Source organism: Chrysochloris asiatica, unplaced genomic scaffold, assembly GCF_000296735.1.
Source record: "Chrysochloris asiatica unplaced genomic scaffold, ChrAsi1.0 scaffold00103, whole genome shotgun sequence".
NCBI classification, from domain to species: domain Eukaryota; kingdom Metazoa; phylum Chordata; class Mammalia; order Afrosoricida; family Chrysochloridae; genus Chrysochloris; species Chrysochloris asiatica.
In genome coordinates this window covers 11,643,030-11,658,843 of record NW_006408621.1, presented here as the reverse complement: position 1 = coordinate 11,658,843, position 15,814 = coordinate 11,643,030, and the positions used below count along the sequence as shown (strand labels likewise).

General features: G+C 37.0%; 1 protein-coding gene across 1 annotated transcript in view; it reads right to left on the bottom strand.

Annotated features, from left to right (window-relative positions):
• RBBP8 (retinoblastoma binding protein 8) overlaps window positions 1-15,814 on the bottom strand; it is a 124,713-nt gene that overhangs the window by 35,743 nt on the left and 73,156 nt on the right. The window contains exons 8-13 of the mRNA XM_006867292.1: window positions 13,621-13,718; window positions 8,398-8,510; window positions 6,491-7,376; window positions 6,282-6,408; window positions 3,101-3,189; window positions 2,744-2,861 (exon numbers count right to left, since the gene is read on the bottom strand). Coding sequence (XP_006867354.1) covers window positions 2,744-2,861; window positions 3,101-3,189; window positions 6,282-6,408; window positions 6,491-7,376; window positions 8,398-8,510; window positions 13,621-13,718 — 1,431 coding nt within the window. The remainder of the gene's footprint in view (window positions 1-2,743; window positions 2,862-3,100; window positions 3,190-6,281; window positions 6,409-6,490; window positions 7,377-8,397; window positions 8,511-13,620; window positions 13,719-15,814) is intronic.

Here is a 15,814-nt window from a genome sequence, read left to right as displayed (position 1 = left end):
AAAGGTAGACGTTTTATAGCAAGGAGGGGAGTGATTAACTTTTCAGTCTAGGAGCGGAGGTCCCTAGGACCATCAAGGGAGAAGAGCAGAGAGTGGGACCCTACCCAGAGAAGCACTGATGCCTGAAATGGAGGCAGACATGTTGACGTGGAGCAATGGAGCAGCTGGAGACTTTAGATCCAGAGAGGGAGAGCAACTGTGTACTGAAGACCTGAGGGGTACGGGGAAGGATTGCATGGAGGGGATTGTAACCATGGCAATACGATGATATAGGATAGAATGAATGTAAAACTAATGTTCTCCCATATAAACTATCACATAATTCACATTTAAGAAAAAAAATAAAGGGGAAAAAAAAACCCCCTCAGTATTTGCCACAAATAAGACAGATGTGCATGATGCAATAATAAATTCAGCATTATATAAGAGGACTGCAGAAAGTTTGTGAAAAAATTTCATTGCTTTTTTCCCAATTTTCTATGTATTTTTTGAAGTCCTCTCATATACCGCCCCCACCCAAGTTTGGGCTTATGTTATGGCATTCAATGCCCTTTACTCATGTGAAGAAAATACTGATGTTTTTGTTACTGTCATATAATTTATATCTTTTACAAACATTTAAATGTTTTTCAGTGTTTTAAATTCTAAATTAAATATGAATTTTTACTAATTCATACTAAATCAAAGGAAGTCCTATTAAAACACAGTTGAAAATACAAAATAAATCATAATGATGAAAAATAAGAGTTTAAATAAAAAGTAAAGAGATAGCTTCATTAACAGCTCTACAGAATTTCACTTACCCGACAATTTCCCTAAAGGTATACCAAAAAAGTATTTTCTTGCATCATCGTGATCACTTGCTAGTTTAGTGTCAATAAAAATGAGTCCAATTCCATATTTAATATGTAAAACTGCTAAATTCACCTTCAGCTGTCCAACTACATTTCCTATTATATGATCACAATTTAGAAAACACCATATTTAAGAAAAAAAAAACAAAAAACCAGAAAGAAATCCAGTTGACCAACAAGGTAGAACAGGCCTGACTAAAGATTCTCTATAAAATAACTATCTGCAGCAATCCAGTACTCTCTCACTTGCACTGTTTTAGCTTTCTCCAGCACTTACTACCATATACCACAGTATATATTTCTTTATCATGTTTTCCCCATCTAAAATATAAATTCCATGAAGGTAGGTACTTTTATTCTGCTTTTCTCCAGTTCTTAGAACACATTTCCAGGCACAGAACTATGGCCTGATGCCTGATGAATAATTATTTCATTCTAAGGGTCAACATGGTATAAGCAGTTTGAGCTTGACTTCTAACCTAAAGGTTAGTGGACTGAGTCCTCCCAATGATGTCAGAAAAGAAAGGTCCAACAGTCTGCCTCTGTAGAAGTTTCCATCTAAGAAAGCCCGATGGAGCAGTTCTACTTTACAATACATGGGATGGGGTTGTCATAAATTGTGACAGCCTTGAGGACAATGAAAGTTTTGGTTTGTATGTGCTAGGCCCTGAGCTAAACAAATCAAAACACTTTGTACATGCTGCTAACAATCACAAATGTTGTCACTCATTTGTTTTTTTGTGGTGCTCAGTGAAATGCTTGAGGACAGATGCTATATCTTTAGATTTCTCTATCATAGCACCGAGTAAATCTAACAGAGGAAGGGTTCAAAACACATTTAAAAAATTTTAAAATATTAGTATTAAGTGGAAATTTTCATTCATATATTTAATTTTCAAGCACTTTTAAGTTTTAGAAGTTTTACCTTACAGGGACGACCACTTTTTTCCAAATATGCCTCAATGGTCTCTCCTGTCCAAACTGTCTTCTTACAATTTGGTCCTGAAACTCCTCCCACTGAGTGGCTCACTCACTTTCAAACAGAGATCTTTGTGACACAAAGCAATTTCCTGTGATGAGCACTGGAAACTGGCTTGGGCAGTGCTAACCCTAGCAATGCATAAGTGATCAATGACACAAATGACAACTGTTTCTACTCTAGCAGTTCTCATGAGTTTCCCAGTTGGCAGTGTTGCTAAAATAGTGTCAATCAAAATTCCTCCATTCTCATTTCTTTTAGAAAATCAAGGCTATATGTGAAGCATTAAGTTTCTCATTACAAAAGGCTACAGAACTCTAACTTGGCTGTATCTCCTATAGGGACAGTATACGACAGAGTACTATTCATCATGTACACTACCATTCTTAGTTTACTGTTAATATACAAACATATACTAACACTTCTCAGTGTTAATATACAAACACTTCTCAGTAGAATCCCTATGCTTTTTGCTCTGGTAAATCATATTCCTGATACAGGGCTCTTAAGATTTCTTTTACCCCCTTTGTAAAACACCATGTTTAAACCAGGCATTGGCAAACTTTTTCTTAAATTTTTGGCTTATGGGGCTAGAATATCTCCACAGCAACCATTCAGCTATGTGACTGATTTGTGTAAGCAGCCATAGATGGCATGTACACAAATGAGTGAGGCTGTGTTCCAATCAGATTTATTTGAACTATTTTTTAATTAAAAATTGTTTTGAATTAAAGATTTTTTTCCTATCATATTAAAAATGAAACTAAAGATTTTTAAGAAACCAGAAATTGACAGAACAGGAGAAAAATCTGGTTTATGGTGAAGAGGTTATTTTGTTCATCAGTACAGTGTTACCAGTATAAATTTCCCACCATTTTTATTTAAAAAAGAAAAAAGATTCAATTCTTACTTGGACTTTGTTCTCCCTTCTGCTCTTGCTTCTTCATTTTTAAAAGCACGGTGTCACTAACCAATGTACAGTCCATGTCTACTGTCTCTCCTCCTCCTAATCTTGACTGACTGCCATCCTGAACAAATAAACAAATACCCAAATTGAAATGATGATTCCTTGTGATCTTTTATTCCCTTTTTACATTTCAAAGTTGGAATAAACATTTTTTTCCCCTTTAGTTTTCTAAAGTGATAAAGAGAGGTTTAAAAGGTATGTGATTATCTCAAAGTAACAGGACTGATTAGGATAGGAGACTGATTAACAACTCACTAGACTTAAGGATCAAATGGGCTTTAGTTTCATGTTTTAACTTACCTTTGTATCTATTACAGTGACATCCATTTTATACTGAGAAAGGTCTGCTCCTGGATCCATACTCCACTGGATATTTTCAAATGATGTATCTTAAATAAAAAAATACACAACTGGTTTCTAAAATTCTTATCACTTTAAAGCACTATGTTATTGCTAAGTGCCACTGAGTCACTTCCAACTCACAGAGACCCTGTATTGGGTTTTGAAAAGAGCAGGTGGTGGGTTTAAACCACTGACCTTTAAGTTAGCAGTCCAGTGCTATCCTACAGCACCCCACTAGAATGCCTTAAAACACTACTGTTGTTAAGTGCCGTCGAGATGGTTTCAACCCATAGCGACCCTGAATAGGGTTTCCAAAGAGTGACTGGTGAGCTTGAAGCACCGACCTTGCAGTTCAAACGGCTTTGCAGTCTGGCACATTAACCCACAGCGCCACTAGGGGCCTCAGAATAGGGTGAAATTTACTCAAATTATTTATGGTAAGGGATTTACAATCTGGAATATATGAAGAACTCAATATATTCTGAATAGACAGTTCTCCAAAGAAGATAGAGTTTCATTAGACATCAAATCCACATTGAGATATCACTTTACATCCACTAGTAGCGTGGCTATAACCAAAAAGACATAATAAATGTCCTAAGGATAAAGAAAAACAGGAACCCTCACACCCTGCTGGTGGAAATGTAAAAGGGTATACAGCTAGCCTGGAAAACAGTTTGACAGTTCATGAAAATGTTAAACATACACTTTAAAACGTCCACCAGCTAATGACTCTTGTTGCTGCTGTGTGCCGTTATTCTGGTTCCAACTCACAAAGATTCTGCATAGGGTTTTTGAGGCTGTGGCAATGTTGGTTAGTTTCACTAAACGGCTAACTGCAAAGTCAGTGGTTCAAATCCACCAGCAAGTTCCTTAGAAACTCTATACAGGGTTGCTCTAAGTCAGAACTAACTCGACAGCACTTAACAAAAATATTAAATCTTTACTAGAGCAGAAAGCCTCATCTTTCTCCTACAGAGTGGCTGGTGGATTCAAACTGCTGACCTTGTGGTTAGTAGCACGACACATAGCTCACTACACAATCTTGGTACAACCAGTTAATGAAGTGTGGTTCAGCAACAAAAAGGAATGGAGTACTACTGGTATACACTTTAATAACTGAAAACATTATGCTAACATTATGCTAAGTGAAAGAAGTCACCAGAGATCTCTGTTATGAACTGAACTGTGCACCACAAAAACATGTGCTGTAAACCTTAACCCCAATACCTGTGGTTACAATCCCTTTGGGAATGGGTTTTCTTTTAAGTTAATACAACAGTATTTTCTTAAGACATAAAGAAATAAATTAAGCAGGCAAGCACAAACGTGGTAAATTTTTGCCAGGAACTCTGGAATAGAAGCTGAAAAGAGACAAGTACTTTCCCCCAGAATGGAAGGAGGGAGGGAGAGAAATGGAAAGGGAGAGGGAGAGAGAGAGAGAGAGAGAGGAGAGCGAGTCAGCACCTCCCAGTAGAGCCAGTGCCCAGAATTTGGCCTGGAATTGACTTCTATCCTCCTGAGCTATAAAGCCACCTATGTGTGGTATTCTGTTATAGCAGCACTAGAAAACTAAGATAATTGTATATTGTTAAGATTCCAATTATATGAAAAGTTCTGGCAAATTTATAGAGACTGAAAATAGGTTTAGGGTTATCACTGGCTAGGGGTGAGGAGAGGGGAATGGAAAGTGGCTGCTGATGGGTATATGCTTTCTTTTTTGGGCGATAATGTTCTAAACTTAAGACTTTGGTGAGGGTCCTACAACTCCGTTGGTTAAGTATGCTGAAAGCATTGAACTGTACCACTTTAATGGGTGAATTTTGTGGTATGGGAATTTTATCTCCATAAAATTGTTATTTAAAATGTTCAAAGTATAGCATTGTCTAGAGGAGCTCATAATGTATATAGATATAATACATTCAAACTATATAATACATTGTTACAGAACATAAAAACAAACACCTACTGTCACTGAGTTGATTCTGACTCATAGTGACCCTATATAAGTCATTGTTAAGGACCTATATAGGACGCTGTATGTTGTTAAGTGCCGTTGAGTTGGTTCCAACTCAGCAACCCTGTATAGGGTTTCTGAGGAGTGGCTTGGTGACTATGAACCAATGACTTTGAGGCCGAGTGCTTATTCTACTGTGCCATAACAGAACTCCAGGACCCTATATGTTGTTGTTGTTGTTAAGTGCCGTTAAGTCAATTCCAACCCATAGTGACCCTGTATAGGGTTTCCCACAAGCATCCGGTGAGCTTGAATAGCCGACCTTGCAGTTCAAATGGCTTTGCAGTCTGGCACATTAACTCACAGCGCCACACCAGGACTCGGACCCTATATGTTGTTGTTGTTGTTGTTAAGTGCTGTCAAGTCGGTTCCGACCCATAGTGACCCTGGATAGGGTTTCCGAGGCTGTAAATCTTTATGGGAGCAGAAAGCCTCATCTTTCTCCCGTGGAGCAGTTGGTAGTTTCGAACTGCTGACCTTGAGGTTCGCAGCCCGATTCGTACCACTATGCTACCAGAGCTCCTTAGGAGACAATAAATCTTTATGGGAGCAGACAGCCTCAGCTTTCTACCATGGAATGGCACTGCAGTTAGAAGCCCAACTCCTAACCCACAGCATTACCATGGCTCCTTATAGACCGACCATACTGTTGTTGTGAAGTGCTGTTGAGTCAGTTCCGACTCACAGTGACCCACCTTGTGATTAGCAGGCTAGTGCTTATCCTATAAAGGTAGGTATTAAAAATTTTCAATTTATTTTTCAAAAAGTTTAAGAGTAGAAAAATCACAGGTAAAAATAAATCAATGAGAATCAATCTGCAAACAAATATGCAAGAAGAAATTATATCCGCCCCCAAGACAAATCAACCTAGCCAAACAAATACCATGTAATACTTAAAGTCACTTGTTGTTACATGCCGTGGAGTCAGTTCCGACTCATAGCTACCCTGTACAGGGTTTCCAAGGCTGTAAATCTTTACGGGAGCAGAAAGCCTCATCTTTCTCCTGTGGAACAGCTAGAAGTTTAGAACTGCTGACCTTGAGGTTTGCAGCCCGATTCGTACCCATTACACTACCAGAGCTCCTTAAAGTGGAATAAAAATCTTACGCGTAGTGTACACACCTTGGCTGTTTTGTAGCGACTTTATTTTGGCAATTCTACATGGATTTAACTGAAGAACCGAGGTAAGTTCACAGGCTCCGTGGACTGACCTGGTTTTCATTTTCAGTGACTCCTGAGAAGTAGCACCCTAAAACAAACAATTATTAGCATCCAAATGATGAAATCACAAAGCCATTTTAAGAAAAAATCCTTCAACATTTAACACAAACCTTCATGTCGTCATAAAGATTCTCCGCCTCCAAACTTTCACGTGGATGTAAAGGAATTTTGAAGACAGGGTTTTCTTCTTTTATTTGTAATGGTGTTTTACTATCTGGAGCGGATTTGCTCAAGGACTGAAGGATGCATTCCTGTAAACAGGGATCCTCTAGGGAATCTTTTGCTAGCACGTAGCTCCCATTCAAGGCCTTACGACTCGAGGAAGAACCCTTTGGAATGGGTTTCAAAGCCTCATAGAGAGTCACTTGCCTAAGTCTGTTCTTAGAGGCCTCGCTTCCTTGGCTTTTCTCTTGACGTTGACTAGCTGAAAACCGATCAGACAGGTCCAGCGGTTTATCCATCACATAGTCCCCTCTGGTGGACAAGTCACTATCCATTGGAAAAGGGAATGCATTTTCTTTGTCAAATGAAGCTTGGTGGCAGCTTACTTCATGCTCATTTTCTTCCTCAGTTTTCTTTCTTTTGGATATTCTGCTTCCAAATGGTTTCAGGAGCACTAAATGTTTATCAGTATTGGCATCTTTAATTGGATTGGTACTATCTTGTGAACCTATGGATTCAGTTACACTTTTATTTACAAACACCTGTTTATTAGAACACGACTGGCTAAAGATCACTTTAGATGCAGGATCATGCTGCAAGAAAAGGCCACTATTTTCAGATTTTGATCTAATTTTCTCTGGTCTAGAATTAGAAGTGTTATTAAAAGGGGCTATTTTCAGATGTTTTTTTTTCCCAAACTCAAGAAGAGAAGGTGATAAAGTGGTATTAAAACCTAAACTATTCTTCACATTAGAGGTGGCTCCAAACACAGGCGATGATACCCGAGTAATCAGTTCTTCTTGGGGAGGAGTCTTTGAAGTAGAACCTGGAAATCTAAACACATGAGATTGATAAAACTTATTTCCTACTAAAGAAACATGGTAAAAAATTAAAACACAGACACAATGAAAAATCTTCTAATACTGAATTATTAACCGTAAGGTATTACCAACTTACTAGTGGCAGAAGATTAAACAATATTTAAGGCAGGGTAGCTATTGGTTTTGGTTGACAAAAAAACAGGAAAATGATACAGGAAACCTGTGTCTCAATACCATATTCCTACCAATTTTTCCTACGTACTTAATATATACTATATAAATTCCACTGGGGACACAAATGTCTTTGTTGTTATGAATTCACTCTTCTAGAACAAAATTCTTATACTATGGAACTGAAGATAAGTTAAGACTCAGCCTGCTTCTTGTAAAGAAGATAAGTGTGAAGAGCACTGGGGGCAAGTCTGAGGGCTTTAGTAAGAGTCCTGGCTGTGGTACTGAAGAGCTATATGGTCTTACACAAGGCATTTAGCCACTCGGGAGCTGCATTTTTTTCATCTCTAAAATAAAATAACGGGATTAATGAAACCTACTTCAATGAGTTATGTGATGACAAATTAAATGTGAGATATGCATTAAAAGCAAAAGTTTTCATAAATGGTAAAATACTATATAAACATAAGTATCTTTAATTGATGGATATTTTGAAATTACAAAAAGAGGTCACACAAAGTTGGAAACTCATCTAAGCTTATAGATCATTTTATACAACATCTAGTTTTTGTAAATACTTCAGAACTACAAACTCAGAAGGGATGTCTTGGTCTTTAAAAGGGAACAAAGCTGGGAATTCTTTAATTATTACTTGACATAAGTATAAAAATTATCCAAGAACTCTACTATAATGCAAAATAATCTTCAATTGGTCATAAGCTGGGGAAAGCATCTGTAAAAACAAAAATATCAGAATAATGAACTATATACTGAGAGAGGAATAGTTTAGTTATAAGGAACTCACTATAATGGGACCTTACCAATAGCTTATTAAGAAATATTAACAAAGTGCCCCAAATTACCTTAAACCATCTCCAGTATTTCTTGTGGATTCTTCAAAGGGTTGTTTCTTGTCATCTCCTTCAAGACCGTGGTAGAGCTCATCATCAAGAGGGCTCATAGGGCCTTGAGATTCCTTCAGTAATAAAATATGAATCACATACATAACAGAATATTACTTAACTATAAAAAAGAAAGAAGTACTAAAACATATTACGACATAGACGAACCTTGACAACGTTATGCTGTGAGAGAAGCCAGATACAAAAGACCACATACTGTAAGATTTCATTTATATGGGATATCCAGAATGGAGACAGGCAACAGACTGGTGGCTGTGAGGGACTGGGGACAGGGGGTTCTAGCTTAATGGGTATGGGGTTTTCTTTTGGGGTGATGAAAATACTTTCTAACTAGATATAAAATATGTATATATTAAATGTCACTGTATAATATACTTTTAAATGGCTAGCTTTATGTTATTTAATTTCACCAAAACAATAGAAAAGGAAGCACCTTAAGTTTGAAAAGAAAAAGGTAAACCAGAAGAAGGAGAGGTGGACCACTTCTGAATGATCAGCCACAAAATCCTTATGAATAGTAGTGGAACATTAATATAGTGTTGGAAGATAAGACCCTCAGGTTGCAAGCCACTGAAATATGAATGGGGAAGAGTTTCCTCCTCAAAATAGAGGACCTTAAATGACGTGGATGGAGCAAAGCTTTTGCAATCTTATTTGCTGAAGTGACACAACTCAAAAGAGAAAAAAACAGCTTCAAGGATCCATTAATAATCACAACATAAAATATATAAAGTATGAAACTGGAAAATTGGAAGTCAAAAATGAAATGGAATGCATAAAGATCAATATCCTTGGCATTGGCTGATTGGTGGTTGTAGATTGGTGGCTGTGTGCCACTGAGTCAGTTCCAACTTACAGTGACCCTGTATAGGGGTTCTGAGGCTGTAAATCTTTAAGGGAACAGAAAGCCTCATCTTTCTCCTGTGGAGTGGCTGGTAGATTTGAACTGCTGACCTTTTGATCAGCAGTCCAGCTCATAATCCACTATGCTACCAGGGCTCCTTATCCTAGGCATCAGAAAGCTGAAATGGAATGGTATTGGTCATTTTGTATCAGATACTCTTATGGTTTACTACTCTGGAAATGACAAACAAGATGAATGGCATCACATTCATCATCAAAAAGAGATTTCCAAGATCTTGAAGTACAAAGCTGTCTGTTGTAGAATAATATCCATATGTCTACAAGGAAAACTAGTTAATATCACTATTATTTAAATTTATGTATCAACTACTAAAGCCAGTGATGCTGAAATTGACCAAGTTTTTCAGTCTGAAATTGATGAAACATAATCAGGATGCAATGATGATTACTGGTGATTGGAAGGCAAAACTTGGAAACAAAGAGCAATGATCAGTAGTTGGAAAATATGCTTTTGGTGGTAGAAATCATGATGGAGATTGTTTATTCATTGCAAATACCTTTTTCAACAACACAAATGGTGACTATGCACATGGACCTCACCACATGGAATACACAGAAATCAAACTGACTGTATCTGTGGAGACAATGCAGAAGCACAAATTTGTCACCCCAAACAATTCATCACCCAAATGTAGACCATCAATTGCTCATATATAAGTTCAGGCTGAAGCTGAAGAAAATTAAGTCAATTTCATGAGAGCCAAAATAAGATCATGAATATATATTCACCTGAAGTTAAGAGACCATCTCAAGAACAGATTTGCTGCACTAGACACTAACGTCTGAAAACCAGAAGAGCTGTGGGATAACATCAAGAACATCATATATGCAGAAAGCAAAAGGTCATTATAAAGACAGGAAACAAAGAAAAGACCAAAATGGATGTCAGAATAGACTCTGAAACTTGCTCTTGAGCAGAGACGCTAAAGCATTTGGAAGAAATGAGGGAGTAAAAAGATATGAACAGAAATTTCAAAGGGTAGCTTGTGAAGACAAAGTCAAATATTATAATGAAGTATGCAAAAGACCTGAAACTAGAAAATCAAATGGTAATATGCTCAGCATTTGTCAAGCTGAAGGAACTGAAGGAAAAATTCACGCCTCTACTTGAAATATTGAAGGATTTCATGAGCAAAATACTGAATGATGCAGAAAGCACCAAGAGAAGATGGAAGGAATACACAGAGTTACTGTACCTAAAAGAATTGGTTGATGCTCAACCACTTTAAAAGGTATCATATGATTAAGAACTGATGGTATTGAAGGAAGAAGTGCAAGCTGCACTGAAGACATTGGCAATAAACATGGTACCAGGAATTGATGGAATACAAATTGAAATGTTTCAACAAACTGATGCAGTGCTGGAGGTACCTACTCAACTATGTAAGACACATGGAAGACAGCTACTTGAGCAGCGACTGGAAGAGATCTGTATTTGTGCCCACTCCAAATAATGCAAGAAGCTGGATTATATGAAAAAATGTGATCAGGGTTGAAGGAAGACTCATTAAAAATCTGTGATATGCACATGACCCAATCTTGCTTGCTGGAAGTGAAAAGGACTTAAAATCTTACTGATAAAGATCCAAGACTACAACCTTCAGTATGGATTGCACCTTAGTCTAATGAAAACCAAAATCCTCACAACTGGATCACAAAGAGCATATGATAAATGGAGAAAATATTGAACTTGTCTAAAACTTCATTTTGTTTGGATCCACAGTCATGGAAGTGGAAGTTAAGAAGTCAAATGTATTGCATTAGGAAAATCTGCTGCAAAATGCCTCTGAAATATTCAGGAGCAATGATGTCAGTTTGAAGACTAAGGTGCGCTTGATCCAAGCCATCATATTTTCAATTGCCTTGTAGGTATGTGATAGTTGGACAACGAATGAGAAAGACCAAAGAAGGATCGATGCAGTTGAATTATGGTACAAGGAAAGGAAGTTGAAAGCACCGTGGACTGTCAGAAGAACAAACAAATCTGTGTTGGAAGAAGTATACCCAGAATGCTCTTTAGAAGTGGGGTTGGTGAGACTTTGTCTCTCATTCTTTGGACATGTTGTCAGGAGGGACCAGTTCCTAGACCAAACATCAAGTTTGGTAAAGAAGATTCCAACAAGATATACTGACATAGTGGCAACAACAGTGGGCTCAAACTTAAGGACAATTGTTAGGATGGTGCAGGACTGGGCACTGTTGCATTCTGTTGTGCACAGGGTCACTATGAGTCAGAACCGATTCAACGGCATCGACCAATACCAAAAATCAACATTATTAAGATGAGGGGGCAGGTACACATATATTTCTACTGGAGATGAAGTTTGAAAGGTCCTTTAGAGATTAGCGCCTCTCAAACTTTAACATGCATACATGTCAACTGGGGATTTTGTTAAAATGTACGTGGTCGGTGCAAGATTCTGTTATTTCTAATAACTTTCAAGGTAATGCGGATGTGGTTGGTCTGTGGATCACACTTTGAGCAGCCAAGTGTTTATGTATTATATTCCCTTAATTCATCTGGTATTTAACAGATAATGAATTACTGACTTGCCACGCTTATGGTAGGAGGGAATTAGAAATAACATGAACACATTTTAAAGTTCAAGGTTAAAAACTACTATCACTTGAAAATTACTTTGAAACGAGAAAGGACAAAACTTCCCATGTAAAACAGGCTCAATTCAATTTCTAGAAATTTGAAATTCAACAGCAAGACAATTTTATAACATATACATTTACTGACTAAAGCAAAGTAACACTATTTATAAACTGCATAAGGACACTTTTTCATAAGGACAAAGAAGGACTACAGTATCAAAGAATCTGGCACATTTTCCAAAGCAAACTCCAATTTAAAGGATCTTTTCAAAAATTCAATAAATTTGAGATCAACCTAAAGATTTAGTTCTTCTCTTAGATACGATGAAGTGGGGAAGAGCATTGGCTGAACACTGTTAGGCATTGTCACTACCCTAAACTTTTAAAGGGTAGTGACAATGCCTAACGGTATTTAGGAGTTCTGTGGTGTGGCGCTGTGGGTTAATGCGCCAGACTGCAAACCTGTTTGAACTGCAAGGTCAGTGGTTCAAGTTGCTCCTCGAAAACCCTATAAAAGGTTGCTATGGGTCAGAACCGACTCGACAGCACAACAACAAATTTTTAAAAATAATTGGGTTTCATTTTAAGAATATTCACAGTAAATATGTACCAATTCAAATTTCCACATGAACAATTCACTGATTCCCATCAATTCATCACAGCTAATTACATTACTATCTAATATTTTGAGTTCCTATTGTCAATTTTGGAGTCCTGGTGTGGCGCTGTGGATTAATGCGCCAGACTGCAAAGCCGTTTGAACTGCAAGGCCGGTGGTTTGAGCTTACCAGCTGCTCCTCGGAAACCTATACAGGATTGCTATGGGTTGGAACCAACTCGACAGCACTTCACAACAATTGTCAATTTGATTCCATATAGATAGATCGTAAAAGAGCTTAATGCTCAAGATAGGCATTCTTTACTAGTTAAGGTAAACTGCTATTTGGGTTTAAGAAAACTTGAGGGGATATTTTTGGTTTAAGGTTTAAAGATTATTGTCAGGACATAATCTTTCAGGGGCTCACCCAATCAACATGGCTCCAGAACGTCTAGAGTCCATTAAAATCTGAAATTCTGTTCTTTATTTTCCCCCCTTTTGATCATTATTTTGCTATGGAATCTTTGACCAAAATGTTCAGTAATGGTAGCTGAGTATCATCCAGTTCATAACAAAGGAGGCAGCTGTTCATGGAGGCACTTAGCCACACATTCCATATTTCCTTCCTATTCCTGAGTTAGAACAGAAGCAATGAACATGTTATTTGGCCAATTAACTGAGATGTTCTACAAAATCATGACCTTAATCCCTTCAAACTAGGAACTGAATCCCATGAGTGTTTGGTTGTATAAAAGAGCCTCCGTAGTCATTATTTTTTCCTTAACTAAATATGAAACAAAAATTTTATGTATCATAACAATCATATATTAGATTTAAATTCTACCCATATCCCAAGAATTCTAGAGTCTGGATTTCTACCGTCAATACTAAATGAGTCTTTCTAGCTTCATTAATTTAGTTCCAGGCTTTTATACAATGATACCTACTAAAATTTTTTTTAATCTAGTTCAATTATCTAAAAACAGTTAAGAGGACCTATCTATTAATTCATATTATTACCAAACCAGTTAATTACTTACAGTTTCTTGTTGAGCACTAAGTCCAAGTGTTTCAGCAACAACTGTAGCTAAATTAAAAGATGACTTATCAGTAGAGTAACTGCTTGTCCCATATGTTTCTAAATAGGAAAAAAAAAAACAGAAAACCCCAACTATTATAACTATTACAGGAATGGAATGAACACATAAAGAGGAACGAAAAAGGCTCAAAGAATCACTTCATAAGATGGCACTGAACACATTTTTAAATTCTTTGCAGGTATGTCCAAAACAGCCACTATAAAATTTGTAATGAACTGTAGGCATCTAGAGTCCATACTTATTACACTTTGTCAGCTGTTTTCTCTCTTTTTTTACGTGACTGAAATGCAACAACAGGTAGATTGTTTTTTGATTGCCAATGAAAACCATCATAAAATAATCCATATTTACTATGGATTAGTTATGACCTAAGATACAGCAGGAATAGTACACTATAATTATAGCACGCTTCATGACAGCATACATGTGAGAACAATTCGCAACACTGAATACTTTTCAAGTCGCAAGCCAATGTTTATATAGAAATCACCTGTGTTCAATTATTTCATAGTTTTATGCATGCAGAATTTCAATACCTCAACAAGTATTTATAAAGCACCTACCATGCTAGGCAAGATATGAAAAGGAAATGTTCTCATCCTCAAGTAGTTTATGAGCTACAGTTCAAACAGAAAGGTAAAATGAGAACTACAAGAAAATGTGATAAGCATTATAATAAAGATGTAGGCTAGGGATAATTAAAATATAGAGGAAGGAACTCCTGAATGTGTCTTAAATAATCAAGAAAAGCTATACAAAGCAATGCCTAAGCTGACCCCTGGAAGAAGGAATTGAACAAGTCAACTGGACTGGGAGTAGAGAGGAGATTCAAATCTAGGCATGTTTTATGGTCTAGATATGTATGAAACAAACTTACACGTTCAATTACTAGAAATCAAAGTGCAAAATAAGGAAATAGGAGATGAGCCCAGACAGGTAGATTAGAGATTAGATCGTGCTAAGGAATTTAGAATTTATTTTGTAGGCAATGAAAAAATGTTTAAGTGCTTTAAAATGGAGAGCAGATGCAATATTTGTATTACAAAGATAATACTGGTGGGCAACATAGACATTGGCTACCTAAAATGAGGAGGTGATAAAGGCACAAAGTGACTGGCTTATAAGCTTTCAAGGAGGAGTTTAGTTTTAGAGTGTGTGAGGGAAGACAAAGTCTCCACTGAATAGTTTTCATCTTGTCTAGATGGGTCTGGTAAAAAGAGATGGGGATAAGATTCTTATGGTTCAATAGTGAGTATTTTTATTATGTCTAATTGTGACTGTCAAAATTGTAAAAGAAGTTTTGTAACAAAAACAGGGGAGTAGTTCATCTTACAGTCCAGAAACAGATTACCCTAAGACCATCAAGGAAGAAGAGCACAAGTGGAATGAGAGACCTTATCCAGAGAAGCAGCAACACCAGAGATGGAGGCAGAGGTGGTGACATGGAGAGAGGGAATATCTGAGGACTCTAGATTCATGGAAAGAGAGTGACTGAGAGCTGGTGGCTAGGAGGCAGACTTGCAGAATGTATGTGCCCTTTGGTGGTGTAAATTACTATATATGCCTGAGTGTAAAAAAAAAAAGAGCTAAAATGAATAGAGAGAAATACTGGTAACTGATGGTACATGGAGGGGATTATAATCATTGTAATGAAACAAGGTATATGATTTGTTGAATGTAAAACTGAGGATCTGCCCTGTAAACTTGCACTCAATTCAGAATAAAGGAACAATAATTAACAGACGGGATACTAACAAGATTACTAAACAGTCTTGATGAGATACTGAAAACCTCTACTAGTACAATGGAATACAAAAAAAAACACATGTAACAAGTATGTAACATGTGAACTCAGTAAGAGGGAGAGACGGTTTTAAATAGGATAAATGAAGAAGCAGGAGTCTAGGGTGATTCAGTTGTCTGATTTAGGAAATTCAGAGAGGTACTTTGTAGTATCATTTGCTGAGATTGTAAATATAAGGAAAAAAAGTCGTTTTGCCCAAAGTTTCAGTTTAGGATATGGTAAAGCTGAAAGATATCCAGGTGGAAAAATTCAACAGAAGGCAGATACACTGGTCTGGAATCCAAGAGACAAGTCAGACAGAGATACAGATTTGGGATTTATTATCAAATG